The 25240-nt window shown below is 42.1% G+C and overlaps 2 protein-coding genes across 3 annotated transcripts in view; both read left to right on the forward strand.

Annotated features, from left to right (window-relative positions):
• The first annotated feature begins 519 nt into the window (after nucleotides 1-519).
• Nucleotides 520-11351, forward strand: LOC134467225 (annexin A11-like). 2 transcript variants are annotated; one of them, XM_063221138.1, is made up of 15 exons: nucleotides 521-632; nucleotides 1334-1884; nucleotides 2564-2592; nucleotides 2876-2992; nucleotides 3510-3597; nucleotides 3832-3926; nucleotides 4353-4466; nucleotides 4864-4954; nucleotides 5296-5375; nucleotides 7588-7644; nucleotides 7725-7818; nucleotides 8402-8497; nucleotides 9753-9811; nucleotides 10620-10742; nucleotides 11202-11351. In XM_063221138.1, exons 2-15 carry the CDS (start codon nucleotides 1344-1346, stop codon nucleotides 11259-11261), a joined length of 1644 nt encoding a protein of 547 aa, XP_063077208.1. In that variant the 5' UTR covers nucleotides 521-632; nucleotides 1334-1343; the 3' UTR covers nucleotides 11262-11351. The 2 variants fall into 2 exon arrangements, with proteins under 2 accessions (XP_063077209.1, XP_063077208.1); XM_063221139.1 differs by lacking the exon at nucleotides 11202-11351 and having other exon boundaries at nucleotides 520-632; nucleotides 10575-10674.
• Nucleotides 11352-19029: 7678 nt separating this feature from the next.
• The window catches only part of LOC134467794 (disks large homolog 5-like), a 104766-nt gene continuing 98555 nt past the window's right edge, over nucleotides 19030-25240 (forward strand). Inside the window, exon 1 of the mRNA XM_063221729.1 lies at nucleotides 19030-19752. Within this exon, the coding sequence (XP_063077799.1) occupies nucleotides 19455-19752 (298 nt within the window). The 5' untranslated portion in view covers nucleotides 19030-19454. The remainder of the gene's footprint in view (nucleotides 19753-25240) is intronic.

Raw genomic sequence — 25240 nt, forward strand, 5'->3', positions numbered from 1 at the left:
TCACCTGTGAATTACTTCACAGTTATCTGGACTCTGAATTAACTCTGAGCTATATTGTGCATAGGCTACTTGTCAATTAATATAAGTTCTACCTCAGGGTCAAATAAGAGAGGGGCGTTAACTTTTTCATGCCCTTTTTTCAATCCACATGCTTCAGACCTCACGTTTGCAGCGAACTCATATTCCGAACTTTTTGTAAATAATACACCGCGATGTTGGTGTAGCATCTTTATTCACTTTATTTGTCTTTATTCACTTCACACTAGCACTCCTATAAAATGTATCAATTCACAATCAGAAAGGATTACGAGAAAGAGTCTTTCCTGTTCCTAGGATCGTGTAACAGACATGCCGACCAGTGCGAAATCACTTAACCCAATGCGTAATGCGCCGTGCGTAATGTGGGCAGGATAACCACATTTCAGACGCCGAGACTTTTGAACGAAGTAACAGTGGGATAGGGTAATGTGTGATGTCACAATCAACACAACGCATTATGTGCGCAATAATGAAAGAATGCTGATAACTTCACCTGTTGACAGAAGTCGAAGCCCCTTGGCTTGACTCGTGGTCAGAGGGAGTTTCTTTCGCATCTAACGTGCGTCTCTCTCAGATCCCCTTGCCTCCAGACGGTAGGTGAAATACTCGGGCTTTTGGTAAAAGAAAGAAAACTTCAAGAAAACTATTTTACACTTTGTAGTTTCCCCGCGTAGTAATGAAAACTGTTGTTACCGCAGATGTGATGAGGGCTTGGCATTGGCGCCTGTCAACCCGCCAGAAATGGGTAAAACTTGGCCGTGGCTAGTAACAATTTTAGCCTCACTAGCCACTCTGGCGGGTAATTTATTCTTGGGTAACCGACATATCAGTAGCATACAGTAGCCTATATCCTGTTTTTGCACCTCGAGTTATATTTAGGTTCCAGAATGATCATTCAGAATCAGATTTTATTTGTCGATATACTGTAGTTTCATTTAAGGTAAGGCAAGGCTATTTCGTTTGTATAGTGCATTACATACATAAATGCATGATGTAATTTACAGAATAGTAAGATAAAAAAAATTAAAAATCTGATGGAATTTTATTTGATGAGAGTAGCTAACATAGATCATCACTGGCGTAAACGCCAAGGAATCCAAAACTACTAACTCAATAAACCATCCCAAAAGTCCTGAATTATGGCATTACTTTATATACACATTTTGAATTGTGCTTTCCCTCCTTCAAATGATTAAACTGCTCAGTACATTATTCTATTCTATTCTATTCTATTCTATTCTATTCTATTCTATTCTATTCTATTCTATTCTATTCTGTATTCTTATTTTGATAGAATCTCCACCATGAGTTACCCTGGATACCCACCCCAGCAAGGGTGCCCACAACCACCAACCCAGCAAGGGTACCCACAACCACCACCCCAGCAAGGGCCCTACCAGCAGGGGTCCTACCCACCACCACCCCAGCAAGGGCCTTACCAGCAGGGGCCCTACCCATCACCACCCCAACAAGGCGGTTACCCAGCCCAACAAGGCCCATACCTACAACCAACCCAACAAGGCCCATACCCAGCACCCCAGCAAGGCCCATACCCAGCACCCCAGCAAGGGCCCTACCCAACACCCCAACCAGGGGGCTACCCACCCCCACCCCAGCAAGGGCCATATCCACAACCACATGGGGGCTACCCACCCCAGCATGGTCCCTACCTACAACCACAACCAGGCACCTACCCACCCCAGGCTGGAGGCTATCCTCCACAGCAAGGTGGCTACCCTGGCCAGCCTGGGAGTTATCCTTCTCCACAGCCTCCACCTCACGGCAGATACCCTCCACCTCCTGCTGGGGGCTACGCACCTCCCCCTGGACCTCAGCCACCTCCAGGTAGCGTAGGAGCAGGACTAAGATTCCTTAGTTGACTTATAGTCCCAGGAAAAAGTTTGTACACACTTTGAAATTTCTTACATTTCTGTCAAAATTGGTCGTAAAACATGGTCTGATCTTCCCGGAAATCACAAGAAGGAACAACCAGAGTCTGCTTTAACTAATTCAATCCAAACATTTACAAGTTTTCATATTTTCATTTGCCATAAGATGTAAACATTCACAGGACAGCGAGGCATAAGTAAGTACAACCTTGCATTCAATAGGTTTTAACCCTAAGGTAGTCGCAATAACCTCAACCAGATATTTCCTGTAGTTGCAGATCAGATTAACAAAACAATCTGGATGCATCTTGTCTCTCTCTTCTTTAGAAAACTGCGCTTCTTCAGCAAGGTTTCTGGGATGTCTGGAGTGAATAGCTTTCTTCACTTCATGCCATATCATCTCAAATGTTTTTTGTCAGAGCTTTGACTGGGCTATTCCAGAATGTGTATTTCATTGTTATGAAGCAATTGGTTGTTTGGTTGTTGTTTGGTTGTTGTTGTTTTCCTGGTTGTTGCAAATGGAAATTTGTGTGTGTGTGTGTGTGTGTGTGTGTGTGTGTGTGTGTGTGTGTGTGTGTGTGTGTGTGTGTGTGTGTGTGTGTGTGTGTGTGTGTGTGTGTGTGTGTGCTTTGCAGGTGGTTGGGGGCCACCAGGACAAGCAGCAGTGAGTACCTGATCTGTCTGTCTCTCCATCTATCTGTCTGCCTGCCTCCCTGCTGGCCAATCTCTCTTTCTGCCTGCCTATCTGGCTGTCTGCTTTACGGTCTGTCAGTCTGTCTGTCTGTCTGTCTGTCTCTCTGTCTGTGCGCCTGCTTGTCAGCCTGCATGTCTGTCTGTCTGTATAGATGTGTCCGTGCCTACCTGCCTGCTTGCCTGTCTGTCTGTCTGTCTGTCTGCCTGCCTGTCTGATCTGTCTGTCAATCATCATGGTGTGTTTTCCCCCTCAGCCTCAACCACCAGCAGCTGGGCCCCCTCCCGCTCCACCTCAGCCTCAGCCTCAGCCGATGCCAGAGTACAACAGTGCCCCCTCTGGCTCCTCTATGCCAGTGGCACCACCCATAGACGTAAGTGGGTGGATGAAAGGATGGATGGATGGGTGCATACATACGTAGATGAATGAATGAATGAATGGTCTTTAAAAACTGTGTTTCCTCCCCTGGCACCACCCATACAGTAGATGTAAGTGGATGTGTGAAAGGATGGATGGATGAATGAATGAATGAATGAATGAATGAATGAATGAATGAATGAATGAATGAATGAATGAATGAATGAATGAATGAATGAATGAATGAATGATCTTTAAAAACCACGGTTCCTCCTCTGGTTCCTGTGGTACCACCCATAGATGTAAGTGGATGGATGGATGGATGGATGGATGGATGGGAGGATGTGTTTTTAAAAGAGAGGTTCCCTGGTTTAAATCCACCACAGAAGTCTAGAAAAGTAAGTAATTTATGGCTTCTATACAACTGCTCTGTGCAAAATGAATTTGAATAATAGTCGATATCTGGACAAAATTTGTATAGAAAAGCTTGATTCTGTTATAATAAACATGCATGGTATTTTGTGACTGAACAGAGAGGATACCGAGGCTCCATCAAGGATTTCCCTGGAGCAGATCCATTGAAAGATGTTGAAGTTCTGAGGACAGCCATGAAGGGGTTTGGTAAATCAATTTGAATATTTCATAGCTTGATTTATTAAACACCATTCTCGTCAAAAGTCTTTAAAAAAAATAGTGATAAAGTAATTGTGGTGATTTCATAAGAAAAATCTTTGTGGACTTAAGTTTCAAATGAACAAGCAATTATAGCACATATAACATATGTCTAGTAATATAAACAAAGTCCCTCTTCGCTATGCGCCAGTTGCTATTTCAATATGCTTTTTTTTCTAACAGGTACTGACGAGTGTGCCATCATCGAGCTTCTGGGAAGTCGCACTAGCAAGCAGAGGGTGCCACTGGTAGCAGGTTACAAAACCAGCTTTGGAAAAGTAAGCAGTCTGACTCCATCTAATGCAGTGTTTATCAACAGGGGGCTCCATGGCTCTGCGGGGTGGGGGAAACCACTGATCTAACTAAAGCCTGCTTTCACTAAATGCCCCTGGGCGTATTTACCAACATTTACCAACACTTGGGCTTGCATGCCCATAGGGACCCCGGTTCGAGTCCGGCCGGGGTCATTTCCCAACCCCACCCCATCTCTCTCCACACTCAATTCCTGTCACACCTTCACTGTCCTATCCGAAATAAAGGCCCAAAAAGCCCATAAAAATATCTTAAAAAAAAAAAAAGTTTATGACTATATATACAGTGAAAAAGAAAACTAAGTCAAATAGAAAGAATAGAGAGAAGTTTACTTTTACGTTTACTTTTCTGGCCCTATAATACACTCTTTGTTTGTGTTGGTTGAATGAAAGGACCTAATTAAAGACCTGAAGGCTGAGATCAGTGGAAACCTGGAGCTACTGGTACTGGCCATGCTGAAACCCCAGGCCGAGTTGGATGCATTCGAGATCCGAGATGCCATTAGGGTAAACACACACACACACACACACACACACACACACACACACACACACACACACACACACACACACACACACACACACACACACACACACACACACACACACACACACACACACACACACACACACACACACAGGGGAGTCTGCAATGAGTTTAGTTTTTAGTGTTGACAGAGATGTTACAGAGCCCATGACTGGAGAATTTAACCACTGAGTTTCTAAAAAGATAATGCATTTAAGCATGTTGTGGGTTTATTTTCAAATTCTATCAATGTTATTATGATGTAGTTGAGTGTCTTCAAGCAAAAAAAGAATAAGCCTGCGATTGGCCCATCTCATCTGCAACAAGAGGCTATGTAATTATTAATTATTGATTATTCATTATTCATTATTTGAATAGGGACTGACTACTGATGAAGTCTGCCTGATTGAGATCCTTTCGTCTCGCACCAATGCAGAGATTCAGGAGATTAACAAGATCTTCAAAGCAGGTGAGTGATTTCTATGTCTGTACTGTTTACATGTATATGGATATTTTTTGTTAACACATCTATTTGGGTCTTTTGTTTACACAAAACAGAGTTCTAGCACCCAAAAGAAAAAAACAAATTAAAACCACAGTTTTCTAAAATGCATCTGTCACAGTGATAATCCACATCCTGTGTCTTATGTAAATGGAATCTGAATATGTAAACCGATAAAAAAAACAAATATCATCAGTGTAACCATGGTGTTATGTGTTCAAATTCGTCATGTGCTCACTTTACCTCTGAGTTTGCTATACTGCTTCAATGAAAATGTCAGTTTTGCAATACTTTTTATTCCCTGCCAGCATTTGAGATTCCCCTGGACAAAGCAATTGAAAACGAAACCTCTGGACACTTCCGAAGGCTCCTCATCTCCCTCGCTCAGGTACAGGAATGACCTGAGTTTGAATCCCACACTAATAGTAACAGGGATATTCTCTTATGGGCAGTCATGGGTAAGCGGTTAGGTTGTCAGGCTTGTGGCCCAAGAGTTTCTGGTTCACTTCCAGACCCACCAGTTTGGTAACCTGGTTCTCACGCAGATGGATGTTTTTCGTGCGAGCTCACAAAGTTTAACGAAGATGCACGAAGCATGAAGCACGAAGGGTCTGCGTGAGAGCCAGGCTACCAGTTTGGTGGGGGGAGTAATTAACCAGTGCTCGCCCCATCTGCCTCCATGACTGAGGTACCCTGTGCATGGTACCGCTCTGCTGCCGTGCCCCCTTGCGCCGTGTGGGGCCCCACCCCTGCACAGGTGAGGCATGAAATGCAATTTCATTTTATGCAGTGAGCATTGTGTGCTGTGCTGTGTCACAAAGACAGGGGGAGTTTCACAGGTGGGCGTTAACTTATACTCCTTTACCCTCATCCATTGATAAAGTGCCTTTGAGCAAAGCAGCTAACCATACATTGCTCCAGGGATGGTACCTTGTACAAAGCGGATTCCAAAAAAGTTGGGACACTTTGTATTTTATGAATAAAATGAAAATTGTAGCATTTTCAAAACATTCAATATGTTAATAAGGCAGAACATCATATACAGATAGCATATCAGTTGTTAAAATCAAACAGAATTATTGTTTTGAGGTAATTATGTGGTCATTTAAAATGTCACCCTTGCAACAAATCCCCAAAAAGTTGGGACAGGGTCAATAAAATGTTTTTTATATTGGATAAGACTAAATACAACACAAGGGATGAGACTGAACAGTTAAATACTTTGACTGATAGCATAATTTTATTCAAAAATTTTATATTTTGATGTGCGAGACGTGCTTTCAGCAGCTCAACTGATAGGTGTGTTCTTCAACTTGTTTACCTTTTTGTTATGCTTAATATGTGGCATATCCTGACTGCAAGAAAACAATTTTGTGACCTGTTTACTCTTATGATGGAACCACACTGTTGGAACATAGAAGAGATTGAAATTTGCCACCGTTATGGGGCAATATCTAAAGGAGGTGCTCCAAAATATAATGCCTTGGTAGCTATGTATGCTATTTAAAGTATATATATATCATTCAGTATTCATTCTAATGCTCTACATGAGTAAGAGGACCATAACCAAGGCACCTCTGCACCCCCTTACCATCATATATGCTCTCTTTCAGACTGACCACTAAACCAAGGTTAAGTATTCATTTTCTATACAACCTGGAGGGTGCATGACTCCAAGATTTTAAAAAAGGATGAAATATTTTCCATTCTGTAATCAGAGGACAGTTTCACATGTCTCCTAGGTCCATCTAGAATGAGCTTTTCCGCATGCAACACTGTTTAATGTCTGCATCATGTGCATTAATCAAGTGTTGTGTTTATGGTCATTTTTTCGAGAGCTGTCATTGTTGGAGTGTCATAGTTTGCTTATTGACGACGAGTATGCCATGATCTCATAACTCATGTAATGATTACACAGAACTCTATATTACGGAAATAGGCCTTATATGCCTGCAATTTGGATAATTCAATCTTCCTGTGTAATAGATGAGTAATTAGCTCCTCAAATCTTCGCTTCTGAGTGCCACAGCCTCTCTGTGAGGGTATTTTATTTGTGCATTCATGTTGGCAGTCAATACAGTTCCTTTTAAAATATTCTTCCTTGTGTTATTTTTAGAATTATCCAACTATTACAACATGTTTTGGCCCTGTCCCAACTTTTTTGAGATTTGTTGCATGGGTCAAATTTTAAATTATAACATAATTTCCTTAAAACAATAATTCTGCTTGACTTTAACAACGGATATGTTGTCTGCACATAATGCTCTACCTTATTAACATATTGGATGTTTTGAAAATGCAAGCATTTTTATTTTATTCTCAACATACAAAGTGTCCCAACTTTTTCGGAATCCGCTTGTACCTAAAATAATTGTTAATAATTTTTTGCCCTTTTTTAAATGACCTGCTAACTGTAGTGTAATTTTGTAATGCAATGCAGTGTGGTGCTCCTTGTCCAATTATACACCTTTAAAAACCACCACTCCTATGTCCATGCACAAACACTTTGCTATGCAAGCTACATACATGCATACACAATAAAAACCTTAATGCGGTTGCTGAGATGTACCATGTGTACTTTTCTTCCTTCTTGTGTCAAGGGTAACCGTGCCGAAAAAGACCAACCGGATGAATCAGAGGTTAAACTGGATGCCCAGGTAAGCCATTCCCCATATCTCTACAGTTTAACAAACTGTGTTAACCAGCTTTACACAGTATTTACTTTTGTGCTGCCTAGAAACTGTACGAGGCTGGGGAAGACAGGTTTGGAGCTGATGAATCCCAGTTCAATGCCATCCTGTGTGCCCGCAGCACTGCTCACCTGAAGGCCGGTAAGCTTTGTACACTGCAGGGTAAATTGTGTGCAAACCAGGGGTGCATTTCTCGAAACTTTAGTTGCTAACTTAATTTGTTTGCAATGCAATTTTCCCCAAGTTGCTAACCAGCTAACTACTACACGTTCGAGAAACACACCCCTAGGTAAAAGTACAAGTAAAAAAAAAAAAGAAACACAGTTTCTTTCCAGAGTAACCAGTAGACCTCTATACTTGTCATACGATCAGCTGCCTCTACAGCTGGTTGGATCAAGTTTGTGGTGGGTCCTTGTTAGGTTTTTAGTGTTTTTAACACTACACAGCCTATTCATCTCATTAGGTATAATGGCGTAAATGTTTTATCACCTCCTATGTAATATCAAGTGCTTGTGGTGTTATATCATTAATTTACTTTTGTCTGGGGCAAACATGCATTATAAATATGGTTCTGATCTCTCTCCCCCTCTCTCTCTCTCTCTCTCTCTCTCCCTCTCTCTCTCTCTCTCTCTCTCTCTCTCTCTCTCTCTCTCTCTCTCTCTCTCTCTCTCTCTCTCTCTCTCTCTCTCTCTCTCTCTCTCTCTCTCTCTCTCTCTCTCTGCAGTGTTTCATGAGTATCAGCAGATGTGTGGGATTCCAATTGAGCAGAGTATCTGCAATGAGATGTCTGGAAACCTGAGAGAGGGCATGCTAGCAGTGGGTAAGAACACACACACCACACACAGGCACGCACGTACGCGCACACACACACACATGCACGCCCACGTATGCACACACACACACTCTCTCTCTCTCTCTCTCTCTCTCTCTCTCTCTCTCTCTCTCTCTCTCTCTCTCTCTCTCTCTCTCTCTCTCTCTCTCTCTCTCTCTCTCTCCTGTCTCTATTCTCCTCTACTGCCAGGTTCTGTTTTGATCTGCCTCTCAGGGACCTAAATTATATTTTTTTTCATCACCAGACAAAATGGCTAGTAGATGTTAATCTTACTAGCCAAACACACACTCACTATTGGGTTTAAGTGGCTAGTAAGTTTTCTTTTCTACCAGCCAAACTGAATGGTCACTAACATTTGGTCGGTTGGTGGCTGTTAATTTGGAGCCCTGCTGCCTATCTAGGCTTCTGCAGGTTTCTTCTATTCTCATCTTCTCTCTCTCTCTCTCTATCTCCTCTTCAGCCGCCTGGTCCTGTTTGGGTCTGTCTATCCATCCATCCATTATTTCTGTCTACGGGGCTCAGGTGGCGTGGTGCTCTAGTTTATATCCCAAACACCACCCACCCCCCATCTACGTGTACAACACATGCGCGTGCGCGCACACACACACACCCTAGCGAAATCCCCAACACACACACACCCTAGCGAAATCCCCAACACACACACACACACACACACACACACACACACACACACACACACACACACACACACACACACACACACACACACACACACACACACACACACACACACACACACACACACACACACACAGCGAACTTCGGCTGCCCGAGTGAAGCTAAGCAAAAATCAAATCGGCAACATAGCTGTTTCATTCCATTTCATTCGCCGCAACGACCTGATGACTGTCAGTTGAGCTGTCAGAATGGAACACTGAATTTCGCCTCTCTTCACTTCCCTCATTTCACCTGTATGGGTCCCTGGCGCACACGCACAAACACTACACAGACCAACACACACACACAAGGAAAACATGCGGCTAATACTTTCCATAATTCCATAAATTGGTTTGTACTGGTTGTACTCTTGTGTATACTTATATGGCTAGTAAGCATATTTATTTTCCTCTGAATCTGAAATTAAAATTCAGCAAATATTAGCAAATAGCATATTAGCAAATAGCCTTAAATAGTGTGTTAAAATAACAAATAATGTAAGGAAATATACAAACGTTTGGGAACTTCTAGGTTAATCTGTGCCCTTTGTGTTTTGACTTTGCAGTGAAGTGCATCAAGAAAAGTTCAGTTTTCTTTGCTGAGGGTCTGCACAAAGCTCTGGGGGTGAGTTGGAGGTGTGTGTGCATGCAACACTGCATGCAGTCATGTGTGTGTGTGTGTGATAGAGTGTATGAGTAGGCCTATTCGTTTTTACCGTACAATGAGTGTGTGTTTTTAGTGTGTGTGAGTGTGTGGGGGTATCTCTCTGTGAGTGATTATTGTCAATGGCTATGTTTACATGACGTTTTTAATTCCAAATGAATAATTCCGAATTAAATAGTTCTGTCGAGTTTACTTTGATCTTTCATTTAATTCCGAATTGTGAAGTGTTTACATGACGGTTTCAAAGCGGAATTCAGCTTTATTCAGAATGAATGTAAGTTCATTCTGAATTAAATGTCTCATGTAAACGTAGCAATTGTCTTTATGTTTAGTGTAACTGCACATTGGGGTCTGGTCAAACACAATTTTAATCTTCTGTGCTAATACTTGTTACATAGATTTTTGACAGTAAGTAAACAATTTTATAAGTCAACAAAATTGGAAGTGGGGTAGCCCCTTCATGCACGCCGTACCTCCTGTGGCACGATGTGATAGGCATTGAAAGTTAACTACTATAGTACTACACTACTAGGACAGTGCAAGGGGGCCTTTAGTAATACATTACGACTTGGTCATTGCCATTCTGGTAACAGCTCATTTATAATGCCGTGTCTTAAGGGGTTAATGTTATTTGATATTTCCATAATTCATTTAAACATGGAATCAACTATAGTAGCAGGGAAAGACAATAAAATTGGATATATAGTACACTGTCTCGGAAAAGATCTTTGCAGTGTAACTGAACCAGCCCATGGTCCTGATGCTGCAGGGGGTGGGGACGAAGGACAACATGCTGATCCGCATCATGGTGACGCGCTCAGAGGTGGACATGTTGGACATCCGGCAGGAGTACAAGCGCCTCTATGGGAAGTCCCTCTTCGATGCCATCTGCGTAAGTGATGCTACAGTTGCCATGGTTACCATTAAAGAACACAAAATGGTACTACATTTGGCATGGTTACCATTCATAAATATTCTGGAAGTGATGCTACAGTTGCCATGGTTACCATTTATAAACACCCAGTAAGTGATGATAAAGTTGTCAGGGTTACCATTCATAAACACCCTCCAAATGAGGCCATTCATAAACTCACTGTGAAACCACCATAGATTTATCCTGGATCATCATTCCACAACCTCAATATTCAAAGAGACCCACTGTACTTTTACATAAAATGACATTACATTTACATTTGGCAAACGCTTTTATACAAAGTGACTTACATTTGGCAAACGCTTCTATACAAAGCGACTTACAAGCTACTAACAAAGGATTTATCTGTGTTTCTCTGTGTGTGTGTGTGTGTGTGTGTGTGTGTGTGTGTGTGTGTGTGTGTGTGTGTGTGTGTAGAGTAACACCTCAGGTGACTACAGGGCACTTCTCCTGAAGCTTTGTGGAGGGCAGGACTGATGAGCACAGGGACGTCTGCCTGCTGAGACACCTGCTGCACCACGGAGCCATGGGCCACGAGCCATGAGCAGCACCAATAAAGCATTTTAAAGCTGCACTAGGCAACATTTTCCAGTGAATTCATCCCCCTTATGAGTAGCTTGGGCCCGCCCACTTTTGTTGATTGCACCTCAGCAGATTTCCTACCTGTGCCTGGGAAATCCCATACTGCTTTGCACAATCGTTACGATCTGAAAGACAACATGGAGTCTAACCACCCTCAGTGAGGGTACCAGATTCATGCGAAGGGCATAGGACATAGGGCATAGGGCAGTCGTGGGTAAGCGGTTAGGGCGTCAGACTTGTGGCCAAAAGGTTGGCAGTTCGACTCCCAATCCGCAAGGTTGGTGGGTGGAGTAATTTAGCAGTGCTCTCCCCCATCCTCCTCCATGACGGTACCCTGAGCATGGTATCGTCCCGCCGCACTGCTCCCTTTTGGGCGCCATTGGGGGTTACCCCCTTGCACGGGTGAGACATAAAGGCAATTTTGTTGTGTGCAGTGTGCACTTGTGTGCTGTGGAGTGCTGTGTCACAATGACAATGGGAGATTTTGGGTCTAGCCCATCATCAATGTTCCAAAATTCAAAAATTCTTTCTTGACCCACTTTTGTTTTGGCTTCTCTTTATTTTCAGCTTTCAATACAATTTCATTGATAGCATCCACAACTCCTTTTTCTTCCTACTGCATCACTGTTTTGGAATTACGTACTAATCAAAACTTCCCAAGAAAGACAAAGGCAGGGACGCCAGCTCTACCTTCACATGAACTTGAGCAAGACACGCCCTTTGCATCTCCCTGACAACCCGAATAGTCCAGAGCAAATGCTCGCAACTCTTTGAAGTCACGATAGCCAGCCTACTTCATGAGTCACCCCATGCCTAAACGAGTCATGAATAAGTAAAGAATGAGTCTCTTGACAGCTTCCATAGTCTGTGGTCTGTAAGCCACATTAGCGAGATCTGGACTGACTAACTTGCTGTAAGAAAATCTTAATTGGCATACAACAGCAGACATGATCATGTTTGTATCAAATGCTGGCGCCTGTGTCCTTCCCTAGGGCCTACAGTGTGTAATAATTTCACTAGTTTCTTTCCAGAATTCATTATGCCCATTCACAATTGTTATCTTTTTATGAATACTTACCACAAGCTTCAAATTCCATTTATTCATTAAGACTGGGCAAATGGCACTTCAATGGCCCAGGCCAATGAAACAGCTCATACTCATAGGTAATACATGTGTACAGGCCCATTTTAACTGCCATATATGGTGGGAAAAGTATGTGTGTGAAATTTAATTTAATTAAGTGTATGCCATTTTAGTCATTTAAAAAATATATATATATAAATACAGAGTTCGGCCCACGACTTCGTTCTAGATTTTGAATTTGGCTTTTGAGTTTGCACCCCTGTTTTAAGACATCATGTAAGCGGTTGTACTTTTTTTGCCCAGCAGAGGGCAGGCATGTTCAAGTTGCCACACCACCATCAGACTGCTCATACTCTTTTCCATGGTTTTATTATTATTTTTCACCAGCCTGCATTCTGTGAAGCTGTGATAGTGAGACTTTGACAGTTGATGCATACTTTTAGCCTTTGAATGACAGATGTACTGTAAATTTGAGTTTCACTTATGGAAGTGATTTCCTTTGTGACATTATTCTGCCCTTGCATTCATCTTTTTAACTGTGGACGAAGCCATTATTTTTAAATCAGTTTTAATGAATAAGATGAGCTTAAAAAAAAGTAAACAAAGCACTGAACACTGTGAAAACTATTAATTTCTAATGAATATGTAATAAGTATAATAATAACATGTGAATGTCATATAAGTATATGTGAATGACAGTAAAGAGACTAGCAAAAAGTTCCTTCTTTCATCTGAATATATTAAAAAAATATCAGAAGTCTTGAATTTTGCAGTGGAAAGAGAATGATATATAATGGATCATTGCCAGCTTGTTCATTTTGCCGACTCATTCCACTTTTTGACTTCATATGCCATGGTCTACTAATCACACCTGCCCTCAGGGCTGAACAATCAGGCATTTTCAGCCAAGACTGGTCCACCAGGCATTGAGAGAGACAATGAAGCTCATGACCAAATTTTAGTCATGTAATATGTGCTATTTAAACCGAAACAGGAAAAAAGCTTTATTTATATCTAACTATTTCTGAGAGCACTTTTTGACCTCATATGCAATGGTCTGCTAATCACACCTGCCCTCAGGACATGGACAATCATAGCCAGGCCGTGCCCTCCTAGTGACGCGACACCTTCAGTGTTGCTACAACTCAAGTCTTGAAGAGATTTGAAAGTCGATGATAATCAGGCTAGGACAATCAGGCCAGGCATTTTCAGCCAAGACTGGTCCACCAGGCATTGAGAGAGACAATGAAGCTCATGACCAAATTTTAGTCATGTAATATGAGCTATTTTAACCGAAACTGGGAAAAAGCTGTACTTATCTCATTATTAAGAGGCCTGCTGTAGTGGCATGAGGATTGATACCATTGAGAGGACGACCAGGACCAAAATAATCAACAGTCCACTGGGCAAAACCCTATATACCATATGGCCAATCCAGCCATGACTACCCAGCAGTGAACTCTGCAGCCTATCTTTCACAGCAACCAAATGAAATCAGATTTCCTACGTGTTTTATTTTCCTTCAATCGGCCGATATGACCAAAATGCAGTATGTTGTGCATTTTACTGTATATTTGTTGTTCCATCAGGGTAAACTGATTTGCACATTTGATTTATTTACTCAGTACATCTAAATAGCTACAAACAACATCTTTCTTTAAGTTTATATAGACTATAAAATATATAGACTATAGTCTGTACAAGAAGGTTTTTATTTTATTTTAAAGAATTGCTTATTTCTCTGGGAGAGAGAGAAAAATAGTTTAAAGAAAAATGCCCTAATTACAAAACAGAATTGATAAAGCAGCCAAAATGAAGGAATTCACAAGAGCCAAGCTGACCTTGCTGAGATGGTGACCTATGATGAAAATCTAAAAATAACCTGCAGGAGAAAAAAAGGGTCTTGCTTTGCCGTGTCATTTTAGGATAGTGGGCAAATTTCCAAGCGGAATGGCTGAAATCATGCATGCATGCATAACAACAACTTGGATTCTACAAACGCATCTTGAAAGGAATTTACATAAGCCTTTCCAAACGATGCCTCTAAATACATTGTGCTGTTACTGAAATGAAGCTGTGCAGCTTTTGAGAAAAGTACTGTGGTGTGATACTGTAATAAACATCATTATCATCATCATCATCATCATCATTAATTTATTATTATTATTATTATTAGGCCTATTACCACTACAGTATTGTTCTCAAACGCTGCACTATTCTCAGAAGAAGAGGAAGAAGAAGAGGAAGATATGGAAATGCGACCTAATTCATTGTAATGTCTGTGTAATTAGCAACTCATACAGTAGCATCTCAGCACTGTCACCCATTTGCAGGCAGCCTGACACACACACACACACACACACACACACACACACACACACACACACACACACACACACACACACACACACACACACACACACACACACACACACACACACAGAAGCAGACTCCTGAAACCTCACTTCATTTCCAATCCTGATTTGCACTTCAAAGCCAATATTTCCATTTCCTCCTTGGCCTGGATTATTAATGTAACGTAACCTCCCAGTCTGCAGACAGGACTTCTGCTGAGGAAAATGAAAAAGCCAAACACACACACATGAAACATATACAGCATATGTACAGTATTGTACATCGGTCACTGTGTCTTGCACACAACATGAATTTCTAATGTTAACAATGTGTTTGTGGGTGGGTGTGCATGGCGGCATGTGTGTGCATGTGCCTGTGTGTTTATTTGACAGAGGTGTTGAAGGCTGTGTGTGTGTGTGCGTGTGTGTGTGCGTGCGTGTGTGTGTGTGTGTGTGTGTGTGTGTGTGTGTGTGTGTGTGTGTGTGTGTGTGTGTGTGTGTGTGTGTGTGTGTGTGTGTGTGTGTCACAAAGCATCTCAAGGTGCAGGGGCGCTGCCAGAAATGATGGGCCCCATGAAAGATTCAAATTTTGGGCCCCCTTAAGGGCCCCTCTCAGTGCTTGGGCCCCCTTAAGGGCCCCTCTCAGTGCTTGGGCCCTTAGAATCTGTACCACTTTTCCCCCCTTAGCGGCCCCCATGTCAAGGTGTCATGACAGTAGCCCTAGCCTGACTAAAAATACACAAGAGAGAGAGAGTGAGAGAAAGTCAGATAGAGAAAGAGAGAGAGAGAGAGAGAGAGAGAGAGAGAGAGAGAGAGAGAGAGAGAGAGAGAGAGAGAGAGAGAGAGAGAGAGAGAGAGAGAGAGAGAGAGAGAGAGAGAGAGAGAGAGAGAGCATCTCCAGGAAGTCTGCTCCAGGCTTGACAGATGGTGATGCCTTTGCCACTATCTTGAATGCTGTTCCCCACATCATTCCCAACATCAGACAGTCTTTTAGCACCTCAAGGTACCTGCTGGTAGTATGTGGGTGTGACAACCCTCTACTTCACCTCCATTTACAACAAAGATGGAATCTTTTCCAAATCACAATACACCCATTTTCAAGAATATTAAAAATAATAATATTTTTTATTGCTATTGTATTTCTCATTCATCAGTATATTCAGTGTGTGCTTTTTGAATTTGATGGGGAAGTCAGATAAAATTCTGCCCAGTTCCATTTGCCCTATAGGTGTCTTAAAATCAGATTTTGAAAAAAGATTAAAGAAATTGCTTGTAGGCCTATTGTGTTTTGGAAAAGACTTCTTAATACATACTGTAACATTCCATTTGTCTATGTGCATTTGGTTTACTGTCATAAAGAACAGAAGGCATAGCCAGGCAAAATGTATTACTGCGATATTAAGCATGGAATACTATATATTTATTGCACTGGCAGTTCAAAAATAGAAGTGTGATGGACAGAATATAAGACACATTTCACATGTGTGTTCAGACCAAAGCAATCAACCTTCCTGCATGTAGCTTTCTGTAATCTTGTGATATGCACGTGCCCTTTGGTGACATTTCTGTGTCGGGGGAAATCAGTAAGCCGTGCCACATATCCATGATAAATGGATAAAAGTAATCTATTGTCTTCAGACTGGATCACTGCTGATCATCCATTGTGATTGTGGATGATTATGGATTATGATTATGGATTAGTTTGTCATCACATCTACAAGTAATTTGTTTTAGGGTTGCTAGCTGGCTCATGGTTTTATTTTATTGTTATTATTATTATTATTTTCATTATTATTATTATTATTTTATTTTTTCGAGTTTGATGGTAATCTGAGAATATTGCCTAGCCTTGATCCCCAAACTGTTACTGAAGTCAGTATTATGGGTTTAAAGACAGTTCACTCTACTGCATTTAGGACTGATCTGAGTACAACAAACCAAATAAAGGCCAGGGTTGGCATTGTTGCATGTCCTCCTCTAAATTGTGGACCAGTCTCTTAGAAAGTACAATAAACCCATCAGCATTTGCCCCTGAGGCCTGTTAGTCCATCGAGAAATTACCTGTGTGCCAAATTTCAGACCACCTGGCTGCTCTTGAAATACAGTATTACAGCCTACTAAGGAAAAGATTTGTAGTGGACACTGAATGATACTCTGATCAGATTTTAAAAAGGAAACAACATAATTAAAGAACAGAATGGATATATTGTAGGATGGCCTACCTGTCGAGTTGAGCTTCAATCAGCGTCTGGATTGGGGATTATGGTAAGGGTTAGATTTTGATTGGTGCTAGTAGTCAGTGGTGTAGTCTACGTAGAACGCGGGTATACGGAGTATACCCACTTATACATTTCAGGGATTTCAGTATACCCACTTAAAATTGATTGATCCATTGTTTTGAATAGCACAAATATATACAGTAGCCTATACCCACTTCAAAAAATGCTCAAATATACAGTATACCCACCATAAAAAGTAGGCTACACCACTGCTAGTAGTCTTTCTCAGATCTCGCCAACAGGGGGCCGAGTGAGGCTGTCATCCAATATGCCAACTGGTCAAGTAGGATAGGAACCCCTGACCCTTGTCATTGAAGTCTGTAGTGTGCCCCACAGTGCCAGGGTTTGGGTTGGGGCTACGTTAACAGGCTGTAAGCATATTTTGGACATAACAAGGATCTCGAAATGTTCACTTTTAGGGGCATCACAACTTACAGGTGCACTGTGCAATATTTTAGTAACTTATTTTCAGAACTCCATTCAGAAATGTCAACTTTTCCATGAATACTTACCACCGCCATCAAATTCTAAGTAGGCCCTACCGGTATTCATTGTGACTGGAAAAATTGCACTTTTTATGGATGAAAAGGGGAATCTTCTCCATGGTCTCCATAATTTGAATTTCCATTCATATTCATTTTTAGCTGCAAAACTTACTATACTTTAGTCAAACTAATAAATATCAGTTTATTATCAGTAAATATTCTCGAAAAGATTACATTTGGCAACAGGCAGCACAGTTTCAGTGAGCAGCATAGTTGCAATACCTACTCTGGCCACCATCCTACACCTTTAAAGTAGCACCCCTACAAATGATGATAGGTCAGAAGAGCTTTGCAACATGCAAATGAGTCAAATTGCACGTGTGCTGGGTATATTGGCTATTATGGCTTTATAGATTAGGGATATGGCTATAGAATGTTAAACTTATCTCCAGAAAACAATCTTTTCTCTCCGTGCATGTCCAACAATAATCTGATCAATGCCCACCATGTTATAGTAAACATTACATAGCCTACATTGTAGACCTACGCAAATGCAATTATACACATAGCCAATGTGACATGGTCCATTTGCTCTTGTCTTGTTTCATGATTGTTTACAGATGTGGTCCTACACACCCTATGGCACCACTATCCATTGAGTCGTTTTAGCCTACAGGGCTCAAGCATACAATTAAATAACAAGTAAACCACCCTTATATAACCAGGTCCATCATAATTTATATCGCACTACCTGTCACATATCTTAATCGACCCATCGCAGAAGATATTGCGGGGGAGCAGATGCCGAGTGCGCCTCCAGTGGGACTCCATGTGGTGGATAGGCTGCTGTGATGGGGTATATGGAGCAGAAGAAAGCTTTCTGTGCTGCGCTGATGCCCCCGCCGAGGGCTAGACAGGATATAAAAAAGAGCTGTCTCGGCATCTCTCAGGTTAGTCCGGTTTTCATGGTAGATATAAATTGTGGTGGGAATACAGGAATGCGCTTTTGCCTGCCTCGTTGAGTTTGCTTTGCAAGCCAATCATATCTGCATGGCATTTAAACGTGGTAGCAATGTTTTCCCCCTTTCAGTGAAAATCTGCAAGTAGCGCAATTGACTCAGAAGTGCGTAGTGTTTCCTGATGCCAACCCTAGCCCCTAAGATTAATGATTAGGCTATTGGCCATAACTGTAGTGTTTCATCACCAGCATGTGTTGTAGCAGCCTTTTTACGCACGTGTATTTCCAGTCATCTGTGCTGAATTCGTTTGAATCGACACAAAATATCAGAGGGCTCAGTCTCATTTTCTAAATTCATGTGTATACCGATGCTGTTGCAAACTTTGAATCCCAAAACAATCCAAGTATCAATCAGGTATTTTGGTCGGAAGCCCCGCCCATTTTTACTTTACATGGTCATCGTACAAGTTTTGATTGACAGTAGGTTGTAGAACTAGCTGCTGAGCCGCGGCGCCGAGTCATGGCGGAGCTGGCTGTGTTGAGGGAAAGCAGTTGAAGTGTTACGATACTTTGGAGTAGTTAAAGGAGTGCAAATAACGTCTTCCGAACAACAAAACCGAGAAGAATGCATTGTAAACGAACTTCGAGACGTTTCTCTCCGAAGGTATGCGAATGGTTGGACTTTCTGACGCTGGATTAATGGATTTCAGTTTCTTAGTGAAGTCAACAGCTTTATGCAACAAATATGGCTACTTGTGTCTCCTTCAATTTGAGATGAAAAGCAACTTAGTCCGGTTGTTCGAAACAATGTTGCCAACGCCACTTTCTTTGAAGTGACCATTCGGAACTACTTTTTCTCTCAACCATTGCGTTTTGAGAATTTTATCTGCTTTGCTGGCGGATCAAGCGCCGAACTTCGCTAGCAGAAATGGAGCCGAAACACAAAGAGTTGCTAGATCAGTACCACCAAAACTTGCTGGAGTCCATTACAGATGTCGAGAGGTTCGTGGAGTGTTTGGCCCAGTCAGGTACACTAACCCAGGTGGAGCGGTTCGAGTTGGAAAACAACTGCTCGACCAGCTCGGAAAAAGTTGATCTTCTACTCAAGATGCTGTTGAGCAAGGAGCGAGACCACTTTCAGGACTTCTGTTTGGCCCTCGAGAAGACTCATCCACACCTGTATTCGACTCTCGTCGTAAACGGTGGAGGAGCAATGGACCATTCTGGTAAGAATATGTGAAAGAAGAGTGATGTTAGTCATTTGATTGATGTGTCAAAACTTCAGTTGGACTATGGACAATGCCTTGGTTCAAGTAATAAGCTAGTAGTAAGGGTAGCAGAGACACTATTCCCTTGGTGGTGTAGTTCTACGTTTGTTACGTTGTTACACACCAATCCTAGCCTATTACGCATCACCCCACAGTTACGAAAGTACTATTGGTATTCAAAATAGTTTCTGGGTGGTTTCTCAAAATGTTTGTATTGCATCTTACGGAGTGTCTATGCATTAAAGTCCACTGAAACAGACACCTGAACCTCGAGTAGTAAGCCTATCCTCGGCTACCTTGCCGCCATGGGTGGTTGCTAACTGACTTGTGTGAAACTTTGTAACTCTAGGCCAGTAAGAAACGACTTTTTATATGCGCCTATAATACGCTATTTGGATTCTGGTCGAGTTTTAAGGCTGTTGTTGTCTATGGATACATGATAGTTGTCTTGTACTTTCTGGTGTTACTCCATGTTTACAAACTGATGTGTAGCCAAAAAAGTGAAAGCCCCTATTCATGGAAAAATATGGTTCTGTTTGTGAGCGTAAAGTAGCCTATGCGTAATGATGCTAAAAAAACGTGTCGTGTGAAAACGAATTGGATTGAAAATCAATCCATCTTCTTCCCAAGTCTTGAGGGGGTAATCAATATCTATTTGACGTGTAAACAGTTTCTCATGGGTAGCCTGATGGCCAATAGCTAGCCTATGCCCCGCGTCAGAGTAGCCTACGCTTCAGACTGAAACCGATTACTGTCCTGCCGTGCTGTAGCTAGATCATAGTCACTGATGGAGTTTTCAATCGATTCCACATGTGAACTGGGTTCCCCTGACCGGGGGCTGACCACGCAAGCCCGTAACCCAATTCCATGGAACTTGCGCTGCAGAAATGAAACTAGCTCTCCACGTCAAGTCATTTAACCAAGGGGCCTCCTCTGGGTTAAGGCTGCATTCAGCAAGGTGACTACACGAATAAGCTACAACGAAAAGAGGCATATAAATAGAAATACCAAGCAGAACCTCAACGGTCCGTCTGGGTATTCTATCTGGAGACGGAGAGTAAAGTTCTGAAGTTTGAATTTCGTGCAGACCAAACCGACCCCGAGTGACGCCGAGGCCAGTCTCTGGGTGTGTCTTTCCCACATCACCTCGCCTGTGTTTGGGTGTGAAGTTTGCATATGCGCATTTCATTAAAAAAACCTCCTTATCCAGTATTTTGTCTATACCACAAAGGCCTTGTCTGGGACCATTACGCAAGCAAGCCAGTGGCCAGGGCTTTTTCTTTATAAAACCCATCCCTGGAAAGGGGGGGATTGCGGCCACATTCTGTGTGTTGGTTATATAATTGGAGCCAAAACCGCGAAATGTCACCGACACAGATGCTGTGAAAAAGAGAAGTGCCCCGAGCCTGCGCGAGGGATACAGACACCTAAAAATGACATCACCCTTCTCACCTCAGAAGCGCTGCGCAAAGTGAAAACAAAACACCCGGTAGGCTACCATAGATGGAGCGACTTTGCCTTTACAAACGTCAAACATCAAAGTCCACGTCGCGACTTCAATGCTACGTTCTCCATGCAAAGTAGCTTAGCTTGGGTCCCGTGTGTGTGTGTGTGTGTGTGTGTGTGTGTGTGTGTGTGTGTGTGTGTGTGTGTGTGTGTGTGTGTGTGTGTGTGTGTGGAGCGGCTCTCTCAAATGGGACACCTGGTCCGGGACTCCCCCTCTGGCCTGCCGCCTTTGTGTCGAGTTGTCCCGGCTGCAGAGGCTCGGCTGCACGTCAATCCCCTTTCCCACCCTCAGTAGGCCTACCATATAGGCCTACTTCATAACCAGGTGAAACAAAGCTTTTGGTTACCAGACTTACTGTTCTCCCCTGTAGGTTTGCACTTGTCTTTTCCTGGTTGCACTTGGCTTTTCATATTCGTATTCATTTTTTTTGTTTTGTTAAGACACATATACTCTTGTTGTTACCAGAATAACAATAGCCAAAACACTCTATGTCATGTCCTAGTAGTGTAGTACCATGGTAGTTAGGTTTTTTCAACCAGTAGTGAAGTATCCCACTGCGGGGGGTTGGAGCTGTAACAGTGCACATTATAAGGCACTTGTGAGTTGGCATAACAGTCTTTCACAAAATGGCGCAATATTTGTGCTCAGTTACGTTAAAAACTTCTAAGTTGCTTTGTGTCTGCTCAACGTAATCTATTGTAATGCAACGCTTGTGCATTGAATGTAGTGATAGTGATGTGGTTGTCACACCCTGTAGGCGACGTGCAGACCCTGCACTAGTTGCCTCTGAGCAGTGCTTCCCATAGATCAAGAACCAGTATGTGGTGTTTGGAAAGTCACATTGGGACAGAGCATGTAGTAATAGAATGCATGAACCACCCCCACTGACATGCATGTTGGCCAATTTGTGGTGCTCGCTATTTATTCTGTGGTGCCACACCACAGAATGCTCTGTGCATGGGAAACACAGCTAAAACTGGCCATGCAGCTTAGCGTGTGAAAATAGTCTAATGTACTGAATTCCCATATGCTATCTGTCATCCTAATAGGCCTGCATTCACATAAGGTGTCTGTCATGTGCATGAAGCTGGCAGGAGGGGACAAAGGGGTCAGTTGTCCTTGGCCCAGTGGGGGGGAGGGGGGTGGCATGAATGGGAAGCCATTACATTGCATCCACTGGGCAGGGGGGCCCTTTCATATGACTTTGTCTTGGGCCCAGTCATAGCTATCAGCGGCCCTGGTCCTTAGCATGAAGCTATGGTTCGTCTTGACACACAACAGCAGATATGTGTCCTCATGCAAGCTAAGCTGACCCAGCATTGTACTTGAGGGTGCGGTGAGGCAGAATTAATTTAGCAGTGGTAATCTTTCTCAATGTCTATATGTAAGAAAGGCATTGACATGCACTGTGTCTCTCTCAAACTCACATGTGCACATACACACGCACGGACGTACACACACACACACACACACACACACACACACACACACACACACACACACACACACACACACACACACACACACACACAGCTGAAGTCTCATGACCTATTTCCAATTGACACTGAAGCCCCTCTTTCTGAGTCCTACTCATTTATTCCCAGCCATTGTTTCTCTCTCTCTCTCTCTCTCTCTCTCTCTCTCTCTCTCTCTCTCTCTCTCTCTCTCTCTCTCTCTCTCTCGCTCTCGCTCTCTCTCTTGCTCTTGCTCTCTCTCTCTCTCTTTTGCTCAATCGCTCTCTGTCACTATAGTAACTTAGGTTTTTCAGAACGCTGATCTCATTATTTCGGTCTACTGTGTCTTTCTGTCAGTCTGTGTCCTGTGTCGAGCTGGGTATCTGTCTGTCTATTTGTGTCATCCTGTGTGTGTGTGTGTGTGTGTGTGTGTGTGTGTGTGTGTGTGTGTGTGTGTGTGTGTGTTTGTGAGCGCAAACCTTTCTCATATGTATGCTTCTGCCCTGTTCCTATTCTGATTGCATTTGGAAAGTTTATATTAGCCTAACCATAATCATGATGGTTAAATTAAATAACTGATCAAAAATGAATGGAAAACCACGATTTTGGCTGTAACGTTTAAAAAAGAGGAAAATTGTGATTTAATGGTGTTTGCACAGTGGGCTATAGTGACCTGCTTTTCAGGCGTCCTCGAAGCCAGAACATGTTGACAGGCTGGTGTTGCTGGTGTTGCTTTTTTTTTGTTCATCCCTTATGTAATTCATCCTTGGTATGGTATTTCATTTTGTGTTTTTAAATAACATTCTGAACTAAATTCAGTTGTTTATCCTAGAATCATCGAGATGAATAATCATGATTTGTATCCAAATAATCTTGATAATATTTTTTTTTTCCATAATCGAGCTGCCCTAGTTAAATGTGTTTATCATCTACTCGTTCCAGGAAGTTTTAACTTTGGAAATGATTGAGAACAAAACATAGTTGAGGATTTTCCATGGCACAGAAACGACCCCAATGCAACAACTGTGCCTCGTAAACACATGATGGGCGATGGAGACCCGACCTGTCAAAAGTAAAAGTATAAACCAGATACACAGTTTCCTTCCAACACAGGTAACTTCTGAGAAGGCCTGAACGATTATGGAAAAAATCATAATCACGATTATTTTGGTCAAAATCGTAATCACGATTATTAATCACGATTATTGATTTTTTGCAGATTTTTTGGAAAATTATAACAAGATGAAATATAACCAGGAATGAATTATATACGGGATGTACAAAATAAGATGAATTGCAATAATTATGTAAAGGCAATAGCATGAAAATTAGGTGGACAGATTTCTGGCCAGAAACACCAGCCTGTCAGTATGTTCAGGTTTCAATGACGCTCTCAAAAGGTAGGTCACTATTGCCACGATTAAATCACGATTGAAATCGCAACTTCGATTTCACGATTTTCGATTATTTTCGATTAATTGTGCAGCCCTACTTCTGAGTAACTAACAGGTTCTCCTGTGTACTTGTCTAATGATCAACTGACTCTGTGCTGCCTGGATTAAATTTGTGGTGGGTTCTTTTTAGTGTTTTTCAGTAACAACAAAGTCTACCTCATTGGGTACAATGGAGTAAATGGTGTAACAGCTCTGTAATAGCATGTGATAGTGCCGTACTTACACCATGATTTTACTTATATTTTTAGTTCTGACACCTCTGATAGGGACATTGTGTTGTGTATGTCCCCGGGCACCCCCATCCTCCATCTGCTGTATGTTTGAACCATAGTCCGACTCCATAATCCAATCACTGCATCTACAGTGACATGGGGTCAGGTCATGCCGAACTGAATTGAATTGAGTTGGATAACACAAGGAATGGACGCAAACTAGTTTTTTGCCCCACATCTACGTAGAATTACTTCTACCGTCAAAGGCGGCTTATGCTAGAAAGCAAAGACCTAGAAAGCAAACTCAGTATGCGGTCTCCAGACCATATCTCACTGCTGATATTCGGTATTTCTCAAAGTGAAGTGTCCCAGCCTTTCTAGGACGAGTAACGCCCATTTTTTCACGGATTTAACCATAAAAAGAAGACAATCCGCACACTTCAGGTTTATTTTTGTGCAAAGAAGCTTTACTTGACTTGCAAACTTTCGGTCCTTAGACCTTCATCAGGCAGCTGAAGTGTGTGGATTGTCTTCTTTTTACACAGAAATGTTTACTGAATCCTGCACCTTCTAAACAGATGAGCGGTGGCCTATCACAACTTAACCCTCTAGCTACCAGAATTTTTTTTGAATAGGCCGGAATTCTACCAAGAATTCTGAGGAAAAATTGACATTTTGGTCATATTTTAAATAATGTCAAATAACTTGAAAAGACATGAAAAGTGTCAATTACAAGTTACTTTCATATTAAAGTAGAGAAAACACACTTTCAAATGGTATATCATTTATGAATAATTAATTGTTCAGTATTCCCATAGA

Source organism: Engraulis encrasicolus, chromosome 17 (genome assembly GCF_034702125.1).
Source record: "Engraulis encrasicolus isolate BLACKSEA-1 chromosome 17, IST_EnEncr_1.0, whole genome shotgun sequence".
NCBI classification, from domain to species: Eukaryota; Metazoa; Chordata; class Actinopteri; order Clupeiformes; family Engraulidae; genus Engraulis; species Engraulis encrasicolus.